General features: G+C 34.7%; 2 protein-coding genes across 6 annotated transcripts in view; both read left to right on the top strand.

Annotated features, from left to right (window-relative positions):
- The window catches only part of CAPRIN1 (cell cycle associated protein 1), a 36,628-nt gene extending 19,036 nt beyond the window's left edge, over positions 1–17,592 (top strand). For 4 of the 5 annotated variants that reach the window (XM_058161625.1, XM_058161628.1, XM_058161629.1 and 1 more), the window contains exons 5-19: positions 1,410–1,648; positions 1,777–1,859; positions 3,481–3,618; positions 4,645–4,697; positions 4,782–4,868; positions 6,235–6,387; positions 6,609–6,714; positions 7,318–7,379; positions 11,883–11,993; positions 12,498–12,647; positions 13,135–13,288; positions 13,820–14,014; positions 15,063–15,163; positions 15,743–15,806; positions 16,410–17,592. In XM_058161625.1, coding sequence (XP_058017608.1) covers positions 1,410–1,648; positions 1,777–1,859; positions 3,481–3,618; positions 4,645–4,697; positions 4,782–4,868; positions 6,235–6,387; positions 6,609–6,714; positions 7,318–7,379; positions 11,883–11,993; positions 12,498–12,647; positions 13,135–13,288; positions 13,820–14,014; positions 15,063–15,163; positions 15,743–15,806; positions 16,410–16,474 — 1,761 coding nt within the window. In that variant the 3' untranslated portion in view covers positions 16,475–17,592. The remainder of the gene's footprint in view (positions 1–1,409; positions 1,649–1,776; positions 1,860–3,480; positions 3,619–4,644; positions 4,698–4,781; positions 4,869–6,234; positions 6,388–6,608; positions 6,715–7,317; positions 7,380–11,882; positions 11,994–12,497; positions 12,648–13,134; positions 13,289–13,819; positions 14,015–15,062; positions 15,164–15,742; positions 15,807–16,409) is intronic. The other variant, XM_058161631.1, reaches the window with a different exon arrangement.
- A 4,097-nt stretch (positions 17,593–21,689) lies between these two features.
- The window catches only part of NAT10 (N-acetyltransferase 10), a 57,399-nt gene continuing 52,789 nt past the window's right edge, over positions 21,690–26,299 (top strand). The window contains exon 1 of the mRNA XM_058161633.1: positions 21,690–25,253. The gene's annotated coding sequence lies outside the window, so the exon portion shown is untranslated. The remainder of the gene's footprint in view (positions 25,254–26,299) is intronic.

Raw genomic sequence — 26,299 nt, forward strand, 5'->3', positions numbered from 1 at the left:
AGTGATAATCAGCATTGACATATGATGAGAAAAGATGGTATTAGAAAAGCATGATAAACATGAACAAAGATTGACTCCACAATTTCTCACATGGCCAGTAGCACAAAATCACACAGAAATAAACATCTATTATTTCAGGGTCTTTTTAATTTTAGATTTTGGGGAGAGGCAGGAATTTTTCAATTAATTAGAATGAATAATGTTCCCTGGCCCAGAGCACAAGTGATTGTATACACCGTGATTTTATTTAATCCAAGGATTTACCTGTTTGTGGGAATTATGAAGAAAAGTCCTCTAAAGAATTATTACACCATAAACGAATGTACAATGGAACTAGTTATCTAGAGAAATGGTGAACTCTTCTTTGCATACATATGTTCAAGTAAAGGCAAAAACATATCTACTGGGGATGTTTTATGTGGCATTGGGATTTGTTTCAGTGTTTGACATTATTGAAATTTTTTGAAAAAATGGATAATAAATTAGCTGTGGAAAGATCCGTTCTATATCTTTTCTTCCACCTAGCAAATTCCCTATTGTGCCTTGTTCGGTATTCCAGAAACTGAAGATAGCTGCAGGAAGACAAAGTATAATTGTGTATAATTTCACAAATGCAATAGAAAATATTAAATCAAGAATTCTGATTTCATTTATGATGTGTGATACTGAAATGTTTTATAAAACAACAGTGGAAAAAAGGGAGGTGAGAGAAGTAGCTGCTGGTGCTGATAGAATAATGGAGTATGGAGAAGACTAATTATCGTTAATTATGCCTTAAAGAGGGGAATGTTGGTTGTCGCATTTAAAGCTCTATATGGCACTGAACCAGTTTACTTATGGGACTTCCTATTCTTAGTGATTTCTGCCTGTTCCTCTAGATCTGGCAGAGTGGGCATGCTCAGATTCCCAGTGGTAAAAAATTGTTACCTGGTGGATTCCAGGAAATGGGGCCTGTCTTGTGGAATAGCCTCCTTCCCATTCCCCCATCACAGATTTAGACAACTCTGATCCTATTAGCTTTTTAGAAGATTGAAAATCTGGCTCTTTCCCCTAACAATGGGCCCAGGATATTAATGGATCTCTGATGTGCATGTGGTTTGATACATTGATATAATTTTTAGGTTTCTTGGTTCAATTTCTTTTGAAATGATTAGTTTGTGTTGAAATTATATAGTTTGATTATGTTTTATTTCTGCTTGTATCCCAGAATTCCTTGTTTAGATGGGCAGTTAAATATGTTTGTTAAATAAATAAACCTAGTTAAATAATGTGGGGAGCAGGAAAATCTTATGAAGCCTTTAGCTATTATCTCCTCAGAAATTTTTCAGGAAGCACTGAAATGATATGTAGAAACCATTAAATTTGTTTACTATTTAAAATACTTGTTAAACAAACATATTTTTCACCAGATTCAAAAAACAATAAAGAAGACAGCCCGTCGGGAACAGTTAATGAGAGAAGAAACTGAACAAAAACGTTTAAAGACAGTACTTGAATTGCAGTATATTTTGGACAAGTTGGGTGATGAAGAAGTGCGCAGTGACATAAAACAAGGAACAAATGGGGTATCTATATTAACAGAAACAGAACTATCCACACTTGACGAGTTTTACAAGCTGGTTGAACCTGAACGTGACATGAACATAAGGTATGTGATTGAGTATAAAGCCAAAATAATTCAGAATTATAGTTGTGATCTAATTAGGTTTTTTTTGGCAAACATTTGGCAACTTTTCAGGTAACATTACATTTCTGTTAATTTCTTTTTTTTTGAAGGTTGAATGAACAATATGAACAAGCATCCATTCATTTGTGGGATCTATTGGAAGGGAAGGAAAAACCTGTATGTGGAACAACATGTAAGTATTTTTATTCTTACGATTTTCAAATGATAACATTTAGAATATTTTGGGTGATTCTTTATAATTCACAGCACTTATGGTTTAATACCAACAAAGAAGACATAGCAGACTGCAAACTGTCATAAAATATCCTTAATTTTATATGCCAGCAAAACAATGCTTAAGATCATCCAAAAGAAGAGATGCCAGATGTTCAAGCTGCTTTAGAAAAGGTCAAGGAGCATGAGACGTTATTGCTGATGCATAGTGGATAACTGAGAAAGCCAAAGAATACCAAAAAGAAGTCAATGTATGCTTTATTGATTATAGAAAATCTTTGGTTTGTGTTAATCATGTCAAACTCTGGAATCTGCTCAGAAGAATGGGAATCCCAAGACAGTTATTGCCCTCATGGGAAACTTATACACAGATCAGAAAGCCACTATATAGACAGTGAAATAAATTGGCTCCAGGGTAGCAACTGTACATGACAAGGCTTTGCTTTCCCCTTATTTATTCAACACATATGCTTAGTAAATTTTAAGGGCAGCTGGATTGGAAGAATATGAGCATGGTTTTAAAACTGGAGGAATAAACATCAATAATTTACACAAGGCTGATGACAACATGGTGCAGCACCCCTCCACTTTCTGTGTGATCTGTACCAGGTCTCTGGGGCTCTTCCATTGCCCTGAGATATTCTCACATTCTTTACCTGATGCTCCATCTGCTTAATGACCTGCACAATCACTTCAATGACTGCAACCAGGACAGCCAGGATTTTCATTGTTTCGCTTAATTATCACTTTGCTCAATAACTGAGATTGTGATAATAATTTGAGGCCTACTAGTATACTTTCAGAAAGGTGTAAAAAATGGATCTGGGGCCTTGCTTCAGGCTCACAGAAGAGTACACAGCCATGGGCAAGTTGGTGGGCTGAAAGCGCTATCCCTGCCTTTTCATTAGTTTTAATATTAATTTTTAATTCATCCTTGGCTTTTTAAATTGTAAATTGCATATACTGTTCTAACAGTTTAACATTTTTTACTTGTACACCTCCCAGACTCCCTCTGTGATGAAGATGGGCAGTTTTAAAAATGTAATAAATAAATAAAATAAACAGTAAATTCTAGTATATTTAACAAAATCAATTCATACATAAATTATTTTATGAGGAAACTTGATGGCCATATCAAACTACTACCTCCGATTAGATAATGCACAGCCTGATTAAACTCATACTGGATATTACTAGATTTTTTAAAAATGTATCTTTTTTGTAAAGGAAGAATTTGTGGTAAATGCTATATTCATTGCATATTTTATATTTGAACCACTTCCACAATTATTTATCTCAATATGCTCCTTTTAGAGGACTTAAAATCTTCCGTGAAGCACTATGTGCCTTGTGCTTTGATCTTCAAATGTTTGTTTTGTATTAAATACCACAATAAGTGACTGCTTTAAAATGTCCTCTAATTGAATTAATATGGTAGCAATTCTTAAACAGTTCTTGATTTGAGAAGATCCAAATGACGTGTTAACTTGAGCATCTCTGATGATAGCTTCTCTCCTGCAGTTAATGTAAAGATATTTGACAAATGACACAATTAAGAAGTGATGTTTTCATGGTTACAGATAAAGCCCTAAAAGAAATAGTTGAACGTGTTCTTCAAACAAGTTATTTTGACAGTACTCACAACCATCAAAATGGACTTTGTGAAGAAGAGGAGACAGCACCTGCACCTGCAGTTGAAGATTCTGTGACAGAAGCTGGTAACTAAAAGAAATAATTGAGTCTGATCCAAATCTTGTTAACTGAAGAATTCCACTTTGCTCAATGGGAGTTATTTCTGAGTTAAAATATATAACACTCATGATAGATTTGTGGAACTTTTGAAACCTTGTGTGTACTTATTTGTTGAGTGCAGTTTACTTACTATGCTATATAGTATATAAAAAGCTATACTCACGCTTAGAAGTTGATTTTTAAATTATTTTCACATTTATTTTCATACAAAGTAAATTGTCACATGAATGTCACACCGGCCAGCCTTTAAAAACTAGGCTAGCAGGGCATCTATTAAATCAAACCAGAAAAATCTGTAGCTTTCTTGAAGTCATGAGTTGTATCTTTAAAAAAAAAAGAAATGTGGAGTTAGCTTCTGAATTTACAGGGGTATATGTTTAGTGAAGAAGTCACAAGGAGAAGCCAGAATTTTTAGACTTTTGTTTATTCAAGGGTTAATATATAAAATGGGAAGGGTTAGTATATAAAATGGGGACAGAGTTTCTCAGATATGAGTTATCCATTTTGCCCTTTCCTCCAACAAGAAGAAACAGGTTTGAGAGATGTTAACGGGTGGGATGGATCCTTAACTCAAGGCATCTATTTTACTTGGTTCAAATTCCCATAACGCACAAAATGAGCTGAAATGTTTTGCTTACCAGTTTCTAAGATATCAGATGGAGTAGGGAATAGGGGCACAAAAGAAGATTAGTGAATTACACAGTCATGTTCCAGCTATTTTATATTTTCAGAAGGGCAAAATATTTTTTAAACATATAGTTCAAGAGAGCTATTAAATAATGAAATATCTCAGATTTTAAGGCCTATATTTTGTGGATTGAAATAAACAATGGTTATAATTTTACTTCACAGCTAATTTATAGATGAATAAGAATATTTTTATTATTTTTTATTTGATTGTAAAATTAGGCATAGAAGTTTAATAATTAAATATTATTAATATAAAATTCATTTTAATAAAGCTTTATGTAAAGAGTGTATTTTCCTCACAGAGCCAGAACCAACAGAAGAATACACTGAACCAAGTGAAGTTGAATCAACAGAGGTACTCTTTAGTAGAAATACTGTAGTCACCTTTCTAGAATGAATGTTGTTGGTTTATTGTTATATTCTTTCATTTTTATTTTAGTATGTAAACAGACAGTTCATGGCAGAGGCTCAGTTCAGCAATAATGAAAAGGAACAAGTAGATGAATGGACAGTTGAAACTGTTGAGGTAAATTGTTACATATCTTTTATAAAATTTCAGTAAGTTATAATTCCTTCATAACTTATAACTGTCACTAAAATAGAATAATTAATCTTGAACATTCTCAAAAATCCTTTGACAGGAATGAATATTTTCTCCAAATATAGGAGTCCTCGGATTACAACAACTTGTTCAGCAACTATTGAAAGTTGCAACAGTGCTGAATAAGTGGGTGCTTGGCAACCAACTCACCCTTGGAATAGTTGCCTTCCACTTGCATGATCACAATTTTAGGGCTTCCAACAAGCAAACTCAATGGGGAAATGGAAGTCGGATCGGAAGTCAGCAAACAGGCTGTTTCCGGGGGAAGGGGGTAGGCTATTTTCTCCCTCCCCAGCCTCCTAGAAAGGCTCTGGAGCCTGGGAGAGTGAAAAATGGGCCTTCTCCACACTCCTCCCCCTTGGGGGCTGGAAAATTTTTCCTGACTTCCAGTGGACCCATGGTCGGTGTGCGCACGTGTGCCAGAGCTGAGCTCGCATGCCCACCAATATGGCTCCATGTGCCACAGGTTTGCCATCACGGGCATAGAGTATCAACAGTCATAACAAGCATATATTAGTGATAATTTCATTGATATAAAGGGCATTTGACCATTAATATAAAATAAAAATAAGCAATCATACTGTTAGCATGTCCTTATAAATGCATACCAAATCTGTTGTTGGAATTCTGTAAGCTCATTACTTTGAGTTAAATATGTATGTTTTAGTTACGTTCTAACATTTAAGGATCCTATCTTTTCCCCTTTATAAAAATGTATCTACAGATTGTCCTCAATTAACAGATAGGACTGGAATTTTGGGTATCTGGCTTCTCAAATTGAATTTACTTGTCAGAAGCTGGCTGATAATGTCAAATCACTATCATGTAACTACAAGAGGATGCAAAAATTGTAAATATGACCTGGTTGCCAAGCATCGAATTTGTGATCATATGACTGCAAGCGTGGTACAATGTTTGTAACTTTTGAGGACGAGTTGTAAGTCAAGGCCATTGTAACTATGAACTGGTGTTAAATGAATGGTTATAGGTCAAGGACTATCTGTATAAAATCACTTGATTTCTTTCATATTATTAAAATCACAGGCATGCTATTATTTCCAAAGATCTGCTTTCTTTTTAAATAAACTAATAGCATATAGTGCTAACTTTGTCCAAGGAAATATTGACCCAGGACTTAACTATTTAAAGCTGAAAAATATTTATCTTTACATTCTTCCCTCTGTAGTAAAATACACTATGGTCACAAAGTTGCTAGTAGATAATATTGTCAATTTGCCATTTAATTGTGGACTGTTTGAAATTGTATTGATTATTTTTAATGTACCGGTAGGTGGTAAATTCACTCCAGCAACCACAGGCTACATCTCCTCCAGTTCCAGATGCCCATACGCTTACAGCTGTAGCTCAAGCAGACCCACTTATCAGAAGACAACGGGTGCAGGATCTTATGGCACAAATGCAAGGCCCCTATAACTTTATGCAGGTAATTAATAATTTGATTAATATAAGATTACAGTATTTTAAAAAATAAGTAGAATCCAGTTGAAGTAGGGAACTGTTTTCTTCAATTGAACTGAAACAGAATTTGGCCCTGACTGATTTTTATTGAGTTTGTCTGTGGTGAAGCTGTCTTAAATCTAGTGTAATAATGTAAGAATTTATGTCTCTAGTGAAGCTGGCTTTAATTTTGGCTTAATTATCTAGGACTCTATGCTGGAATTTGAGAACCAAGCACTTGACCCTGCTATTGTTTCAGCTCAGCCTATGAATCCACAAACTTTGCAGATACCACAGATGGTTTGCCCTCCAGGTCTGTAATATAATATTTTTGTATGTGAACTACGTAGCAAAGTGGCAATGAAACTCAAGTAATTAGGTTTTTTTAACATTTCACTCCATTTTATATTCCACCTTTCTACATTTGTAGAATGTTCAATTTTACAAAGAAAAAGTGAAGCTTAATCAAAATATTTACTTGTTATGATAATTAATAGTTAAAGTTTGATGAAAAGATACATTTTAAGTGGAAAGAATGGGACTTAACATCCATCCTAAGGAAATAAATCCTGTTGAAATGTTTCTCCAAGTCAGTCTAGCTTTGACATTGGGAGAATCCTCAAAAGAATTTCTCCTGCAGGTCTTAATATATGGACAGGTTTATAATGGGAGAGGCGGTCCTTTGTTTACAACTTTAGAGGTTACAATGACTGCTTATAAGCAATAGAAAATAGTTCTTCCCATACTGAATTATATATTTTAGTTTACCTGATCCATTTTGCGCCAGCTGATATCTCTGGCTATTTTTAAGGCTAGTCCCATGGAGAAATTATAATAGTCAAGTGCAACATGAGGCATGCTTAAAGAAACTTCCACTGCATTAATTTCAATATTGATTGTATTATTCTATTTGTAGTTCATGCTGAATCTAGACTTGCACAAACAACCCAGGTTCCTGTACAACCTGAAGCTACACAGGTAAGAATCTTTGATAATTAATGGCTGAATATTTCTTTCTAAACCTTCCTCTCCTTCTTATTTAGGAATTGTTGAGCTAGGTTCCACAATACTTTAGCATGTAATTAGAAGTGGATGAACTTTTTATAATGTATTTCTGGATTACCAAAACTGGGGCAATCCTTTTTCCTTTGAAAACCCAAGCTTGTATCTTTCACACTATTTTGATATATCACCCGGAACTATTTAATATTTGGAAAGGAAATAAAAAAAAATGTTTCCTCAAACCCATGTAAAAGCCCTGCTCTGGTTATAGGAGAATCTATAAGCAATTAAAAAATATTTTTAAAACTTCTTTTTCAAAAAAATCAGAACCCCATCGTACTCAAAATATGATACAGATAATAACTTAGCATACTGCTTAGTTTAGCATTAATTCCATTGGGGAAAGTTACATAGAAAGAAATCTGTAAATGCCTCTATGTACAAAAACATGGAGACATCACAATAAAAAGGCAGCAATAGTCTCTTAAAACAAGGGTTATACAAAACGTTGGGTGGTCTGGGCTTGGATTGAAATATGTTTCATCTGGGTATATATTCCAATCACATAGAGGTAGAGTGAGAGACATCAGGAAAATGAAAGGCTGAGTGGTGTATAAAAATAGCTAAACAGAGCAGAAGAAAGGTTAGGTTTAGGTGCTGGAAAAGATAGATGGGCTGGGTTTCTGTAACACACTTTAAAGCATATCAGGCCACAATTTTTTTCATGCATGAAACAAAGTATATTTCATGCATGAAACAAAGTATATTTCATGTACTCAAAAGTATACTTAAAGTATATTTCATGTACTCAGAATTCCAAAGTAATAATTATCCTTGGAAATTAACTGTGGAAGTTGGCTTTATTTTAGTATTCGAATTAGCATGTCATTGTGACTTTTTTTGGAATATTCTTCTCAAATTAGAATCATGCCTGTAAAGTATTTAGGGTGAATTGAATCACAGCCATTAGTTAATTTCATCTACAGTTTTTCAAAATACTGTTCTCTTGCCCAACCCCATTTCTAGATAGTTGTTTGCAGCCAGTGAGCATTGTCTGTATAGAATGTATAATTTTTCTGCATAAGTCACCATGTTTTCATTGAGTCTAAATATGTTAGATTGGTTTAAATACCAATTAACTACTGTAGTTTTAAAAATATTCCTTTCTAGGACCTTAAAGTGGTGTTTGGACTCATTAAATAAATTTCCATAAAAATTAATGGTGAATAAAGATTAGAATTAAAGATGGAGCCATAATTAAAACCACAAATGAAAATCAGAATAGAGTAAGCATTTCTTGTAGCTAAAAATCTTGCTAATGTTTACTATCCATTTCAGAATGACATGATCACAAATAGAGAGACTTTTGGAAAAGTAATAAAAGATTTTAAATCGGTAATGCTCATAGAAATATGCAGAAGGCAAAAAATCTAATTGTAATCATCTTCAAATGCATTTCTAGCATATTTAAACAAATCTAATGATTTATTTTAATTTGTGCCAGCTCTTATGTTTCTATGTGACTGACCATTTGCAATGTAATTGTGTAGATAGAATGCTGAGAATAGGACGAGCCAATTTTAATAGTTTATTCAGGATGGCTGCTGAATACGATAGTCCGGTTTTTAGTTTATTCTTGGTCCTGTGATTAATATCTTCATCACTTTAGAGGTAGTTTTTTCTGTCCTTTAAAAAACCATAGAGGAGTATTTTTGAACTGTTGGCCAGTTTTTGTATAAGTAGTTCTTGATTTATAACCATAATTTGGAGCAGAATTTCACTAAGCAGTCCTTAAGCAAGTCATCAATGACCAGACCCAATTTTATAATATTTTTATACCACACTTGTAAATTACCAGGATGGTAATGATTGTAAGTGTGAGTAGCAGATCGTAAGTCACTTTTTCTGAGACCATTGTAAGTTTGAATTCATTTTATTTAATTCAATTTAAATTTGAATCCAATGAACAGTTGTAAGTTGAAGACTACCTAGAGCATTCATTCCAGTTATTTTTGAGTTTTCATAGAATGAGTTCTCTTCTGTTTTATTCTTTTCAGTTCAATACTTAAGCTAAAGTACAATACAAATAGGAAACAAATATAGGAAATATAGATTTAAAATCAATTCTAAAATCATTGAGTATTAATAATTAAAGGAGGTTTGGTACTAGTTTTTGCTTCTGGTTACTTTTCAGGAGCAGAGGTGAGCTATATTAATCATGTCAAGATTGTAAACAAAATCTGGGAAACGATTGCCATACCTGAGTGGTTGATAAATAGATGCATTAAATATAAATACACAAATACGTTACATACTAATTTTGTATCCAGTGATGCCTGAGAAGTAGAAAATATTCATAGGCTTTTGTGTAGGGAATCACCAGAATATTAATGGTGCCAGCTATGAATAATTTTCCCTGCAGTTTAATGCATACCGGTATATAAGAGCATAGGCAACAACATGGAGCCCTATGGATACCATTGGTCAGTAATCTAGATGATAGTAGTCAGTAGTCTCACAGTACTTCCTTCTATGTAGAGTACAGAGAAATACACTGCAAAGCCCATTCTCATCAGATTGTTCAGAATGATGCTATGTTGATTAGTATCAAAGTTTTCCACAATTCCAGGACAACTATTTACATTTCCATCATTTAGTTTCCAGCATAAGTTGTTCATTAGGCTGCTCATCTAATGCCTGACCCTGCTCTATAGAATTTATACGTCTATAGATTAGACGAGTTCTTAATTTGATGACGTCAGAACTCTTTCCCTCCCCAGCACATGAAGAGAACTAAACATACAAAGAAATAGATTAAAAAGAAGTAAATATAAGTAGTCCTTGACTTAATATCACAATAGGGACTTTAAAATTAATAATTAAGTAGTGTGGTTATTGAGATGTCTTGTGACTGCACCCAGTTTGATGGCCTGTTCTTCCACGATCAATAATGGTCAATAAATTCATTGCCATGTTGTTAAGTAAGACATGTGACCATGACTTGTGACTGGCTTTCCTATTGATTTGCTTGTTGGAAGTTGACTGAAGATGTCATGAATCATGATCACGACAGTGGGACACTGTCTGTTGTAAATACACAATAGTTTCCAAGTGCCCGAGTCACAGTCACATGACTGCAGGGAAATTGCAATGGCCATGAGTCATTTTTTGCAATACTACCATTGCTAAATGAATGGTCATAAGTAGGAACTGTCATAGCAAATGGCTTTGACAGATGTCTAGCCTTACAGGTTTAATTATCTCTCAGAATTTGCTCAGGGCTTTCCTTCTGCTTTGCAAATCAGGGCAGCCTTACCCAGGCAAAGTGCAAATGAGATGAATGTGCTCCTTCGCAGGTGTAAGGTTTTCCCAGGCAGAACATCAGTAAATTTGACAGCATTCCTGCCTTAGAGGCTTAAGAAATTTTTCAGTCCCTCGCATTTACGTTGCTTATGAACCCCTTGGGATTCATGACCCAGAAATCCTGGATTAGGCAGCAGTTAGAAAATTTGTGTAACTAATCTTTGGCAAAAAAAGGATAACATTTCTATATTTTTTGTAATAGGAACATCTACTACATCAGTCATTGTTACTTAATTTGCCTTGGTTCAGAGATTGAGCTTTATACTAAACTTGTGTGAAGATCTATGGACTGAATCTCCTATCCAAATTATGCAATTCTCCAAAGCTTTTGGAGAAGTAGAAAAGGTCACTGGAAAAACTGGTACAGCTAGTATAGTTACTAGGCTTTATTAAAAGATTATGAAATAAAAACTATATGGTCATAATCCTTAGTATATCCATCTCACGAAGCAGTGCTGTAATATAAAAAGAAATGGTATGAAAGCCTGCTAATATTAGAATTTGCAGAAATTTTAAACAATTTTTTAAACTTTTTGACCTAGCTAGAAACTCAGGGAAAATGTCAAAAGGCAGGTAGTCCTTGACTTATGACCACAATTGAGCCCAACATTTCTGTTGTTAAGTGAGTTTTGCCCCATTTTGCGATCTTCCATGTCACAGTTGTTAAGTGAATAACTGCAATTGATAAGTTAATAACCTGATTGTTAGGTGAATCTGGCTTCCCTGTTGACTTTGTTTGTCAGAAGGTTGTAAAAGGGGATCACATAACCCTGGGACACAGCAAAAGTCATAAATATGAACCTGTTGCCAAGCATCTGAATTTTGATCACATGGTCATGGGGATGCTGCAATGGTTGTAACTATGAAAAACGGTCATAAGTCACTTTTTTCAGTGCCCTTGAAACTTTGAATGGTCACTAAATGAACTGTTGTAAATTGAGGATTACCTGTAGCACTTTGTGAACTAGAAGAAATAAAAGTCTTCTAGAGTTTCTAAATATGAGTATATATTCAGAAGAATGTTGCTAATATAGAGACAGTTGTAAAACTCATGAAAGGAAGGACTTACCGAGAGGCCCTGGCCGGAGTTTCTGTTAAATTTTAAAACTTTGACAGGTCCCCTTGGTTTCTTCCACAAGTGAGGGATATACAGCACCCCAGCCCACGTATCAGCCTTCTCATTCAACAGAACAGCGACCTCAGAAAGAATCAATTGACCAGATTCAGGCAAGTTATGAGACTTCATTATGCTTGGGAGGGAAAAGAGTTTTGCATATATAGATGAGTGCCCCTCTTAAAAAGTCTTGGAAACCACTTATATTAGATACCAGGGTGGGGGGTGGGAAGGTTGTTAATTTTTTAACTCGAATGTTTTTTTAAGCTTATCTGTTCTGATCCTGAACATTTTAGAAGCAATTTTTAAAATTTAAATTTGGGCTAGACTTTATCTAATCAAAAGATGATTAGATACAATTGGTATTTGATTGACAGGAAAATGCCTCTGTTGGTTCACTGTCCCGGCACTGGAAACTACCTTCTGTAATCTTTTCAAGGTTAATTCCGAGTAGAATGCTAGGACTTTCTATTCTTAATAAAGAGGGGATACTATATAAGAGGGATTTTACACTTTCCCCTTTTCTTAAGTACACTTTGTCAGCAACAACCTATTTCATAATTAAAAATGGTATTGATATCTTGCTTGCTAATGTTAGGTTGAATTTTATTTGTCAGGCTTCAATAACCTTAAGTACAGATCAGACACCAACATCATCGCCACTTCCAGTTGCATCCCAGCCTCAGGTATTTCAGGCTGCCTCTAGCAAACCCTTGCATAGCAGCGGAATCAATGTTAATGCAGCTCCATTCCAGTCCATGCAGACGGTAAGCATTAAATATATTAAAAATGTAGATAACAAAATTTTGGATGTCAGCATCACGATAATGGTCAATTTTTCTCTAAATACTATCAGTAGTTTATTTCATTTTATTGCTGTCCCACTTTTATTGTTTTATAAGTGACTCAAAATGATGACGACTAAACTGGTCTATGTTTTTGAAGTGTTAATAATAATAATAATAATAATAATAATAATAATAATAATAATAATAATTATTATTATTATTATTATTATTATTATTTAATTTATAGACCGCCCTTCTCCCGAAGGACTCAGGGCGGTGAACAGCCAGTTAAAATACAGAAAAACAGACAATATTAAAACAACCCTTAAAAAACTCATTCAATTGGCCAAGACTAAAACACAATTACCCCCTATAAATTATTAAAAATTTTAAAACCCCAATTATGGAATATCACTTGAATCCTGAGTTTAAAAATTCAACTGATTTTTACTTACTTTACATCTAGGTATTTAACATGAACGCACCTGTTCCTCCTGTCAATGAGCCAGAAACTCTAAAGCAACAAAATCAATACCAGACTGGTTACAGCCAGACATTCTCCAATCAGCCCCATCCAGTAGAACAATCAGAACTTCAGCAAGAACAGCAGCTTCAGACAGGTAAAACTGTGAAAAACTGAATGCTTTACTCTCAAAAATGTTTTAAAGAGATGTAGTCTAAATAATTCTTTACTGATGTTGTTTATACAATACATTGTGCATATTATGAAAAAAGCAGTTCTGCAATATTTGTATAGTTTTACAAAGGGAAAATACTGTGGGATAAATATCAATGTGGATGATTTTATATACCAAACTGAACAAAACCCATATCCTAGCTGGGAAAAGGGACACAACCCCCCCCCCCCCAAAAAAAAACCAAAAAAACTTTAGGAAACTAAATTGATGAAGTTATAGACTCTTTAAATCATGTGAAATGTAGGGACTATTCTACATGTTTAGGGAATCCAGACTGCCATGTTGGATTTAATTCTGCAAACAATCTTTCTTTAGATAGGTAAACATTTACTGTCCTACTTGGTGGCTCTTAAGCAGAGTACATTGGTGAGTTAGCCTGATACTATTTGAGTCTTTAGGAAACAGGAGTATACATTCAAACTTCTTGTACTGTCTTGGTTTTTTTCATTTTAGTGGTTGGCACTTACCATGGTTCCCCGGACCAGTCCCATCAAGTGGCAGGTAACCACCAGCAGCCTCCACAACAGAATACTGGGTTCCCACGTAACGGTCAGCCTTATTATAACAGCCGGGGAGTGTCTCGTGGTGGATCACGCGGCACTCGAGGCTTAATGAATGGATACAGGGGACCAGCCAATGGGTTTAGAGGTAAAAACTTAAAAACCTTTTAAGATTAATTCTGAATGTTTTTCAGAAATGCAGAATATCAACAAGCTTAAGCATTAGAGTAGCATGCTTTAATTTTTTAATAGCAAAAAAGTGTAGCATTACATAAACTTTGTAGTAGTTGCTCTGGTGTAGTATTAGTGAACAAAAAACAAAGCAGATCATACAAGGGCAAAGTATGAGAAGGAACTAATTACAAGTATTATGATAAAAGTTTAGTATGATGTATATGAAACTGAAAGTGACTTTCCATCTGTAACCTGCTAAATGGCTGCATCTTTTTCAGGGCTTATTACTTCCTTGGCTTACAAAAGCAAGTCTTTCACTTATACAAACTATGACTCTTGGTGGTATTCTTTATTTTGGTGCCTGAATTTATTAATGCATTTAAATAATTTATAATAAATCTTGCATATAATGGGAAATCTTGAAGACACTGAATGGTGCACAGGAGCCCTGATGCAGTTTAAACACTTACCCGGTAATTTTATGTTAAAAGGTTAAGTATGGTATAGATGGAAGAAGAATTTATTTTCAATCTAATATTGAATTGTGAAGTTCTAGTATATGCCATTTGTAAGGTTAGGGTTAGGGTTATATTTATATTTATCCATGATCATATTTATTAAATTTACAAGCAGGAATCAGCATACTCCTTCCTAGGAGCTGTGGTGGCACAGTGGTTAGAATGCAATACTGCATGCTACTTCTGCTGATCACCAGCTGCCAGCAGTTTGGCAGTTCGGGTCTCACCGGCTCAAGGTTGACTCAGCCTTCCATCCTCCCGAGGTCGGTAAAATGAGGACCCAGATTGTTGGGGGCAACTCTGTAAACCCCAGAGAGAGGGCTGTAAAGCGCTGTGAAGCGATATATAAATCTTAAGTGCTATTGCTATTCCTTGTGGTGCTTTCTCAGAATGCTCAGTAAGATTCTTTGTGCGCAGAATGCTATTTCTGGATATATCATAAATATATTCATGCATATCCCATAAGATAATCCTATCTAGTAATTGTTTTATCCTGATTTGTAGGAGGATATGATGGCTACCGTCCTTCATTTTCCAACACTCCAAATAGTGGTTACACCCAGGCACAGTTTAATGCTCCACGAGACTATCCCAACTACCAGCGAGTAAGTGTACTCAACTATGACCTTTTGAACGTAGTCTATATAGGAAATAAAATATGTTTTTATATCTGCTTATGAAGATAATATTGGATCTAACATTAATTAAATAAAAAATAATTTCAGATCACATTTTAACTTTTAAAGTTGAAAGTACTGAGGGATTCATTTCATCCCTGAGCTACAAATATTCTCCTTTGTTGTTACCCTTCTTTATTAGATTATAGATGTACATTATTTCCTGCAAAAGGACTTTCATAGCCAACTGCTTATCTGCAAAACAAAATCATCCAAAATAAGTGAATTCTTGGTTGACTTTCTAAATTCATTGAAATATGAGTTTGTAAATATGTATTTTAATCCCTCTCATACCCAACTGCTTGACAAGTATCTTACGAATATATGGAATGTTAATGGCAATTAGCAAAGAGAGAAAAGAATCTTGAAATGAAATTCAAAGCCTTTCTAAGTCTGTGAAATTTTTTGTTGTTTCATTTTTGCCATTGCTTAAACATTTTTTTCTAAAACACTGGACTTTGATATTTTACTTTTTCACTACTGACTGGTCTTTTTATTTTATTTCAGGATGGATATCAACAGAATTTCAAACGTGGCTCTGGACAAAGTGGCCCTCGGGGAGCCCCTCGAGGTAATATTAAATAATGGAATTATGATTTGAATATTTATAGAGATTCTGGAGTTCAAGTTTCTTTAATAGTTGCAGTTTGTAATTTATAGTTGTTAATTTATTTTTTCAACTGTATATTCCCTTTTCATGCTATTATTTGTTTAGAATTATTGTTTCATTGTTGCATGAAAATCAGTATATTTTTTGTTGGGGGCTGTCTATTCTGAAAAAAGGTTTCAATTCTCCCTGGGCAATAATTTGCATTTTGTTGCTGGACGACACAGAATCATAAACAAGCCGATTAGAATTGTATACCATAACATTGACTGTAGTATTTTATCATTCCATTCAGATATTATCTGAAAAGAAATTTAGGGTAGGATTGTGTCTATGGAGTAAGGAACTTGAAGGGCATGTTTAAGGTTTTCGTATGAAATTTTGCATTATTTTTGTACATTCAGGGCATTGCTTCTGTACATCTGAAGTCTGTTTTTTGTTGAGAAGACAGATAGTGGGTAATATTTTCAAGAATTAAATAAACTTAAGAGTTTATGTAGAAATAAATGTTCATCCTGAAAATCAAAAGTCTCAGTCCCAAAATAAATTACTATTTTTATTTTCTAGGTCGTGGAGGGCCCCCAAGACCCAACAGGGGAATGCCTCAAATGAATGCTCAGCAAGTGAATTAATCTAATACTCAAGATTACTTTTAAAACGCCAAAAACACTGGCCAGTGTACTATATACATGTTACCAGAAGAGTTATCTCTGTTTTCCTTTATAGGAAGTTCATAGTAAAGGGATTATTTTCATTGCCCATAAAGACAAGACTACAGTTGTCAGCTTTATATTACCCGGATATGGAAAGAAATGCCGTTTGCGCTGCATGTTCTGTCCTAAGCGTCACCTTGAGCCTTGCACATGAGATCCAGACCCTTGCTTTGATTTAAAACAAAAATGGCAGTTTCAGAGTAGAGAAAATGTCTATAGTTAATTGAACAGGCAGAAATAATCCAACTGACTTCATTGATGTCATAGTTCTGCAGCAAATTTGGATAAGAATCTGTAAACCCATAAACATTTTACTCAGACAGTTGGTATATTTAAACTTTTACATTAAAAAGATGGAAAAAGTGAAGTGTGGCTTAACAGAACAACTACATTTCAGCTTTTTCCGTTTCATTGAAGCGCCTGAATATTTACATGCATAATAAAGAGCCCTGACTAGATATTAAACTGGTGAACAGCTTAGGCAAACCCTTAGCTACAGCACTTTTTTTATTAGTCTGACTTGCTGTGGTAAAGGGATGCATTAATTGTTTTGTGTATCTGTTGATATAATTGTGTAAACCCAAAATTAAGCTTTGATTGGCACTTTAAAATTTTGTGTAAGAAATAGAAGGTATAATCTGGACAGCCACTTGTGTTTTCAAATGTGAAGTGTTGAAAGAGATCTCTCCTGAACACATTTCCTGGATAGCAATGCTGTTTGTAAGGATTGGTATTCCTTATCATTCCTTATGATTTGCACATTGTCTGTCATTAATACTTAAACTTGCTGTATTACCACCTTAATAACTGATGCTGGTACTGATGGAAATTAATGGGTATGAATACTACATGTCACATGTCTTTTTCCCCCTGCAGCTTAAAGATTTTGAGAAATCCCAAATCCCTGCTGGTGCCCTTTAAATAGCTCTTTTTTGAAAAGCACCAGTAAATGTTTTGATCCATTTCCCCTTGGGAAATTACAGCCAGCAGTTACAGATCCAAGCGAGATAAATAAACATGTTTATATTAAAAAAAAACTGTATTCCTTAACATATCTTCAATGACTGATGAAAACTCCACAAGCACATTCTTTGAACAGTTTTTTTTTCTTCATTCTCAAAGATGATTCCCAACTCAGAAGTTTGTAAGATATTTATCCAGTAAGGTTATCCACTAAGGACATGCATTTATCTGACTTTTTACAATCATCAGGCTCAATGTTGTCAATTTATCTTATATGAGGGATTGTGAAAATTTTGAACAAGCAGTAAGAATTGCATGCATGGTACTTAATGCATCTTTCGAAATCTCCTACACAAGAATTCATGAATTAGTTCAAACCGTAGTTAGAAGAATGCTTCTATGGACAAAGCCAGTAATGCTGTTAATTAATCACATTGGGATTATAGAGTTACTGGGGTTTTTTTAGGTTACCAAGTATTGTTCTTTTTGTTTAGTTGACAACTTTCCCTGATTCTATACATGGTAACAAAAAGTAGAAACTTCAGTTACGATAATTAAGTTAATTCTTTGAGAATATTCTACATTATTAGTATTTGTACGTATTGTTAATGAAAAGATCTTAATGGAAAATAATTTAAAATACAGTATCGGAAGCCAAAGATGAATTGGAAACCAAACAAGTAGATTATGTGATGCATTTTTAAAAAAAAAATTAAGTTTACCCAATGTGATTTAAACAAGCTGCTGTGCGTACAAATTTGTCAATAACTTAAAAACCAAACCAAACTATAATTTTCAGGAAATTAGAATTAATTCCCTAAATTTAGACGACAGTGTTCTCAGATTAATTCAGCACTGTCAATAAATTATGAGCATGAGCCCTGCTTGGTTCTGTTCTCAGTCTTAACTGTAGTCTTTATGTTCCCCAGTTCTTAGGTGACAAACTGAAACATAGAAGTAGTCATTCCACTTTTACAGCTTGGAGAAAATCCAAATATTAAAGAAAACTGCCCTGTTTCTGGCAGAAAAGCTACAGGTCTTTTCCTATTTATGGGTAATGAAAAAGATTTGCCAGGGATAGGCTTCATGAGCGTTATCTCCTGTTTTCATTGGTGACCGAGAAGGCTTATTTTGTGTCAGTTATTTATCGTCATGCATCCAGGAATTTGCCTGAATTTGAATCCAGGAGTCCCATCTTGGCTTGTAACAATCTAAATCTTTTTTTTTTTTTTTTGGCCTTTCACTCATGGAAAATGCCTAAATTAGTCCCTGCAGCTTTCTTGGTAAGGTTTTTCAGAAGTGGTTTGTCATTGCTTCCTTCTTAGGGCTGAGAAAAAGTAACTAGCCCAAGGGCTAGTTACCATGTTGGCCATGTGCCCAAAGCAGGACAGAAACTCGCCTTCCAGTTTTTAACTTGATGCCTTAACCACTACATCAAACTGGCTCTCAAAAACTTTATTACAAGACGACAAATAGTGCAGTTTCTGGTCTTATGCTGTACAGCAATGGGGTTATGGGGGTTATGTTTGTAAGTGTGTGACTAGTGTGTATTGCTCATTCACCTAGCTGCCATTGCTTGTCTTTCCTATAGGGAGGGGAGCGAAAAAAAGTAGCACTGCCTCTCCACTGTGCTTCATATTGCTACTCTTCTCTTTTCTTTGGCTTTCTTACAGTAGTGTCACCTTTACCGTCCTCATCTCCTACCATCTACCCATTTTTTTTCATTTTTATTGGGTGTCCTGATGCAATTATAATTTACATGTTATAAAACTGGTATAGAAAAAAAAAAAGAACTGAATGTATGTTTTGAATGTAGCTAAGCTGCTTCAACAACTTTCTCCAACCCAGTCTCAAGTGGAAATGAAGGACATTGCAGGATGTTGCTTCAAATCCATTTGGGCTGGCCAGTTGGAAACATTGCCATTGGGTCAAGTTCTAATTTCCTCCTACACTAACAGTAACATTCGTATAAATTAGAAGTTGCCCATTTGTACAAAATTTCACAAGAGATCAGCAGAGGCTAAATTCATATGTAAACCTGAAGTCTCATCTAGTAATGCATGTAAGCTAACATAACCAGATGGCAATCGGTAGAGGAAAACCTATTGAAACATAAATTTTTAATTGGGTAATAAAATGTTTTTGTATTACTTTTTCACTACTTTATATAACCATTCAAATTTCTGTGTTCAGTATTATCAGTTTATTATCCTTTTAGTCTTTCATAAATAAGCCAAACAGCACATGTTGAAATTGTGGGCTTTTACATCTGAACAGTGTTAAATCAAGCATACCGTTACAGGCATTGAAGCTAATGTATTATTTTGAACTTTAGGTTGTTAGAAAAATGAATTTAAAACATGTTCAATATATACATCAAGTATGAATAGAACAAATTTGGCTTGATGTGAAATTACATCAAATATATGAGTTTTTTCACTTCAAACTGTAAGATGTTAGAGTTGATGCCCAATGGGTTGCATCTGAGTGCATTTTAAAAAATACTGCTGATATTGATTGTTCTACTGAAGTATTAATGGTGGCAAATAGCCTTCAGACACACTGATGACTGACAGCTGAATTTTTATAAAATTGCTCCAGATAATTCAGTTGTTGGTTCACATTTGTTTTTCTTACATAATTTATAATTATACTTAAATAACTACAACTATTTTACTGGTTCTAAACATTGCTTTTGCAGTTTTCACATATCTGGTTTAGAACTGTTAAACTCATGTATTTACATTTAAAATATGAAAGCCTGTTTAATTATGTGAGAATGTGTTCAAAACCAAATTCATAATACAGACCTATGCAAATATTGTGAGTTTTAAAACTTACAAATTTGAAATTGGTGATTGAGGTAGATATTTCTGTCCAAAACTGGAATTAGTGCCTATACAGTTATACTCTTTTGATTGCAGATCTAACTGGAAAACAATTGCCTTTTAGTATTCCAGTGAAATAAGACATTTTTTCTATCTTTTATGGTGAAAAAAAAAAATTTGAGTAACATTAAGATCGTTATGTTATTTTTATATGGACATCACTAGCACTGGTAATTTTACATTAGGATGTTGTCCAAATACATTCTGCTTAGCATGTTAATTTATCATCCAAGGTAACAGAATTAATTGTGGCTGGCTTTAAATATGGTGTATATGTATAAAATCAAACATGCAGATTTCTACCTGCTTAATATAGTTAAACTGGGTTGCAATTGTGTGTACATTTTAACTGCAAAAATCTGGACTGTGACTATGCTTTTAAATAACAAATATAAAATGGGTACCTTTTAAAAATGTGATGCTGAGATAGAATTGCACAACGTGAAGATTTTAAACTGCATCTGAAAAGGAATGGTTTTACCTATCTTTATAACTGTTTTAAGGGATTTTTATCAAGCAATAGCTACTGTCTTGAATATTACAAAATGCAGTTAATGCAGTGAACTCAGAAGACTGAAGGACATTTAGCCTGATGACCAACAATGATTTTGCAGGTGAAAGAGGTTGATACAGGGTGTGGATTAACTGCTTCTCCTACAGTTGGATCAGCATCAGATTTTCTCCAGATGGCTTAAAAGTAGATGCACATTTTTTATTCTTTCAGGGTATTTCTGAAGAGAGAAGCCATGTTGTCTCCCTGAGAGAAGTTGTCAATTTACACCTTACATGAGGAAGACGCTTTGGATTCACTGTGTTCAAATAAGTTAACACTTATAGCAATGCCTTAATTAGTACCTTAGAGTAAAATTTACTCTCTCATATCGAGATAATCTGACTATTGAAAAATCAGGCCATTATTGCTAAATTTTGGCAAATTACTGGAAACAATATGATTTGCTTGCTCATTTATGGATTGATCTCTCTATGCCTCCTCAAATCTGAGAATCTTATCCACGTATCACGTATTACACACTTGTAACATTGATAATTACTGTGTTAATGTGTTTTGATGTTAATTGTTGGCCTTGAAATGACATGACCGACATAATAAACAGTTGCTGTAAAGGCAGCAGCATCAACTAACAATGCCAGCTCCATCACTTAACTGTTTCAGTGCATAATGCAAACATGCAGCTTTCAGATCATGTATTTATTTTTGGTTTTCTTACAGATCTGATTATGATAAATTTTACCATCACATTTCTCATTAAGTTGATAAAATATTTCAAAGGCAACCAGCATGGATTTATAATCCACATCAAAATGATATATGCTAAACGAACTTCATATAAAACAAAATTCTGTTAATTGTTCACAATCCAAAGTATACAGAGCAACTAACGTATTTGATTGGTATTTTTTTCAAATACCAATCAAATTGGTAGAATTTCTACCTACATTGCTGACATGTCTCCATAAAAAGCCAAAAAAGGTATTGCAGACTTGCATGCTGGGATAAGGTATAAGGAGACATTTGGGTGTATGGGAAGACAGCCAATCAAATGTTGGTTTAGGGAAAACATCTGGGTTCTGATCAAGTGCTCATCCAGTTAAAAAACATTCTACAATAACAAAAGTTTTAAGATGTTGATTCTTTGTTACTCAATACAATGGCAAATTAAGCTAGGCCTTGGAAATTTAGTTAAAAAGGATCTCAGATTAAGTACCGGAGCTGGTAGCCTATAAATGCTATCCTTGCACCCCCTAGATTTTCACTAATACTACAAATATTTCAATATCCTTAGAACTTGAAGGACTATTGCCTATTAAGTTATTATTAAAACAGGTTTTGTAATAAAACTATGTGAGACATAGTCCATTACAAAACATTGCTTGCTTTTTCTTGTTACTTTGTCTACTACTTGGTTGAAATAATCACTGCAGTTTACCTTTGTTCATTTTCTGACAGGTGACCACACTTTCAAATCTTTGGGTACAATCTTATTTTTGCTTTTGAAGAAAGCTGCTCTAACAATTCAGATATTTGAAGACTGCTTCCTTTCCTCAGTTGCTGTTCTGAAAGTTAAACTTTTATCCATTTTAGCCATTGGCTTCCATGCTTTCCATCTTGGTAGCCATGCTCTGAACTTGCTCCAGATTTTCATCACCCTTGTAACTGGTGCCCACATTGAGAACAGTATTCCAAATAGGATCTGATCAGGGCAGGTAGAATAGAACATTTGCTTCCTGTTATATGGATTCAATACTACTAATGCAAATAGCATTTACTTTTACACTGCAGCTTCATGTTTTAATCTGACAAGGACATTCAAATTCATGTGTATTACTACTAAACAAGGCCTCTCCTCATCCTCTACTTGAGGCTTCCATTTGTCCATTAGAGGCTTCTATTTGTTCAGTTGCAGAATGTAATATTTCTCAATTTTAAAAAAATTAAATTAAAAAAACCAGTAAAAGGTGATGATTATACAGAGAAGAAAACTAAAAGAAAAAAAACCATATAACCGCAAACAACTTAATCCTTAAGCTTATAATTAAATCTAGACTGTTATATCATTTTAAGGGGAAAAAAAGATTGAAAAAATACCCTGAACCTAGCCCATATAATCAAGAGAGTATGTTCCCCCCTCCTAGCATCTTTGCCATGCCACAGGTTTGGTAGAGGCAAAAATCCTGAAATGATAGATTTTATGTTTTAGGAAAACAATTGGATATCGCATTAAGATACTTTTATTATTTCTTCCCAAAGTTGTATAGATTTATGTAATAACTGAATCCAAGCAAGGCGGACAAGACCAGATACGACTGCAAAAAAAATTGGAAATTTATTTCCTACAACAACGTAAAAATATTTGATGTCTAACCTTTTTTAAAAAAATAGGAAATATTTCTAATGAATTTCATGTTTAAATATTAAGTATATTGCATATTTTTAAAACCTGGGCCCATTGATTCTCCAAAACTGCATATTCCACAATTGATATATAATTTTCATTTTGTTTTTTAATTCCTTAAAAAAATGGTTTTCATTCAAGTGCTGCATCTCTAAATTGCGGATATCTTGGAAGCTCCTAGACTAGAGCATCCTGACTACTGTTTAGTTAACTATTTCTACTGTATATACTGCCAAGTGAATGTTGTAGTTAAGCTTGTCAAACTAATCTATACTGTTCATTGCACCTGCATGACTCTTTAAGTTATAAACAAAGGAAATGTAGAAATATTAAATTACTGATATTCCTCCAGCAATATAGGTTCAATAATCCTGTTATCCAATCTCAATTGGAAGACTATTAAATTGGAATTTCATGTGGATCAGGGATGTTTGTTGGTTTCCTAGGTTGCAGTGCCTCTTGTGATTTCTTGTAATGCCAGTGGTTGTGTCAATTTATCTTTATTAGAAATTTTTATTTCAGTATTGACCAGGGCTTCTCTATTACATTTCATCTTACTACCTGTAGCCCATTGCTGAAGGCTGAATCAATCATTGTCTATTTTTTTCTTTAAAAAAAATAGTCACATGCTTTGTGTCCTTTACAAACTCCCCTCAAATGTTTGTGAGGGCCATAAAAGCTTAGCAAAATAACAAGAGTTGGAAGGGACATTGGAGGTCTTCTAGTCCAATCCCCTGCTCAGGCACTAATTTCACTAATTTCAGACAAATGGTTGTCCAATCTCTTAAAAACTTCCATTGTTGGAGCATTCACAACTTCTGGAGGCAAGTTGTTTCACTGATTAGTTCTAACAGGAAATTTCTCCTTAGTTCTAGCTTGCTTCTCTCCTTGATTAGTTTCCATCCATTTGCTTCTTGTTTTGCTGTTGCTGTCGGGAGAATACGTTGATTCCCCCTTCTTTGTGGCAACTCCTTAGATCTTAATTAAAATAACAGGTAAGGGAAGTGGCTGAAACATCCGTGCAATATATCGTACATTAAGAGGGAATCATCATCCTCAAATCACTGCACAGACAGAGCAAGAGGAACTGCCGGGGTACAGGAAAAAGCTGGAGACTGCCACAACCTGAAACGCGCGTCTCTGCAAAGAAGCCTCGCTTAGAACCAATAGTCCAGCTCGGGCCCAGCACTTGGGATGCATCTTGAAATAAGCGACGCGAGGTCGGAGCCGCTCGGCCTTTGAATGGTAGACAACCACGAAGAACCTGCCAAGGAAAAGCAAGGGTTTGTTACCGTTAGCATCAATAGGGCTTGATCCAAAGGTGCTTTTTTTCAGGAGGCAACTGAACTTTCTTGTTTTTTCTTTTGAAGACGTTTCGCTTCTCATCCAAGAAAGCGAAACGTCTTCAAAAGAAAAAAACAAAGCCCAATTGCCTCTTGAAAAAGCACTTTTGGGACAACCATGAACTGGATGACTGAGAATCCCTACAGACATCAATAGGGTTTATTCCTGTACGTCCTGTTCAGATTTCTCTAAATCGTAACTTCACAACTCGAGCCTATCATCGCCCCAGCAGGCTGTAGTTGAGCAAAGCTCCTCCCTTTCCGGCGTCTAAGCATCTGGCGGAAGGCAGCGTCCGGGCGGAAAAGCTTCCCCCAGCCGTGGAGAGATCCTCCTTTTGTTTTCTGAAGCCCGGATCCAAAGGCAGACAGAGCTGCGCTTGGGTTCTGTCGCCCTCCTGCTCTCCCACCACCCGGCTTCGCCCATAGCTTGCCCTGCTTTTTCTCTTGAGCGGGCCATCCTGCAGGATCCTTCCAGTGTGTTGCGCAGCCCCACATGGTTTTGCACGTGGGAAGCTGCTCCGAGAGTTTCCATAGCCGACCGGATTCCCTTCGCGCGTAGACTGGAGTGAGAAAGGCAGAATTGGGAACGGTGAGAAAACGGGTATTGGGTTTGCGGCTGGATCTGAGAATATTCAGATTAGTTGAGAGACAGATTACTGTATTTTTCCCACTTCGGTGTCCCGGGTATATATATTTTGACTTCTTTAGCCAGCAGTTATAACATCTCTGTTCGAAAATAAGATCGCTTAATTTCACTACGATAGATTTCTACGTTGCTTTGCTTAGTAACGTATGTAGTAGTCATAGACATATGACAGTCTGAGTTTCAAGACATATAACTTGGAGGTTTAATGTTTGTGATTTATTACAGTCGGATTTCTAATTTCAGTCATATATATATATCTTGATTTAATTTCAGAAAGTTAGAGTGAAAACTTGTAATATAATGAAATGGATTATTGTGCTATGATTTAGGCTTAGTAAAGGCACTTTTTTTGTCATGACATGAATGATTGAATCTCATGAGCCTGAGTTATTATATCCCATTAAAGGAAAGATAGATGCAACAGTGGCACAGCATCAAAAGTTGGCATGTTAAAAATTGGGTGGATACTTACCTGTAAATAAATACCATGTATCTTAGTAAATATGTTTAATGCAATATAATATCAGTAGGCCAATTCTTAATTCCCTTTGGGGATAAGAAACATTACAGAAAATGTAGGAAAAAATCAGCAACAGAAATTAACATTAGATAAGAGAAAAGGGGAAATTCAGCTACAATTAGTTTACATGTAACTTGATAAATACAGGTGATTCTAGCTCCTTTACAAAAGGATAAGCCAGTTTGGTATCCTGTACTATAATTTTTAATAATTCTTTCTGGATTAACTGTACAAATTTTGCTTTTGCTTCCTGCCAGAGTAATTTAGATGAGGCTAGTTATAAATGCTGTATAATAAAGGTACATGTCTATAATTTCTAGGGCATGGCTACTTAAACTTTTGTACCATGGACCTCTTTGAGAATTTGATGAAAAAACTAATCCTTTTTCAGAGTAAATGTATTCAAATCCATAAAATATATAGTTGTAGATTATATTACAAAGGAAACAAATTATGTTCAAATACAGTT

The sequence above is a fragment of the Ahaetulla prasina genome, chromosome 1 (genome assembly GCF_028640845.1).
Source record: "Ahaetulla prasina isolate Xishuangbanna chromosome 1, ASM2864084v1, whole genome shotgun sequence".
Lineage (NCBI taxonomy): Eukaryota > Metazoa > Chordata > Lepidosauria > Squamata > Colubridae > Ahaetulla > Ahaetulla prasina.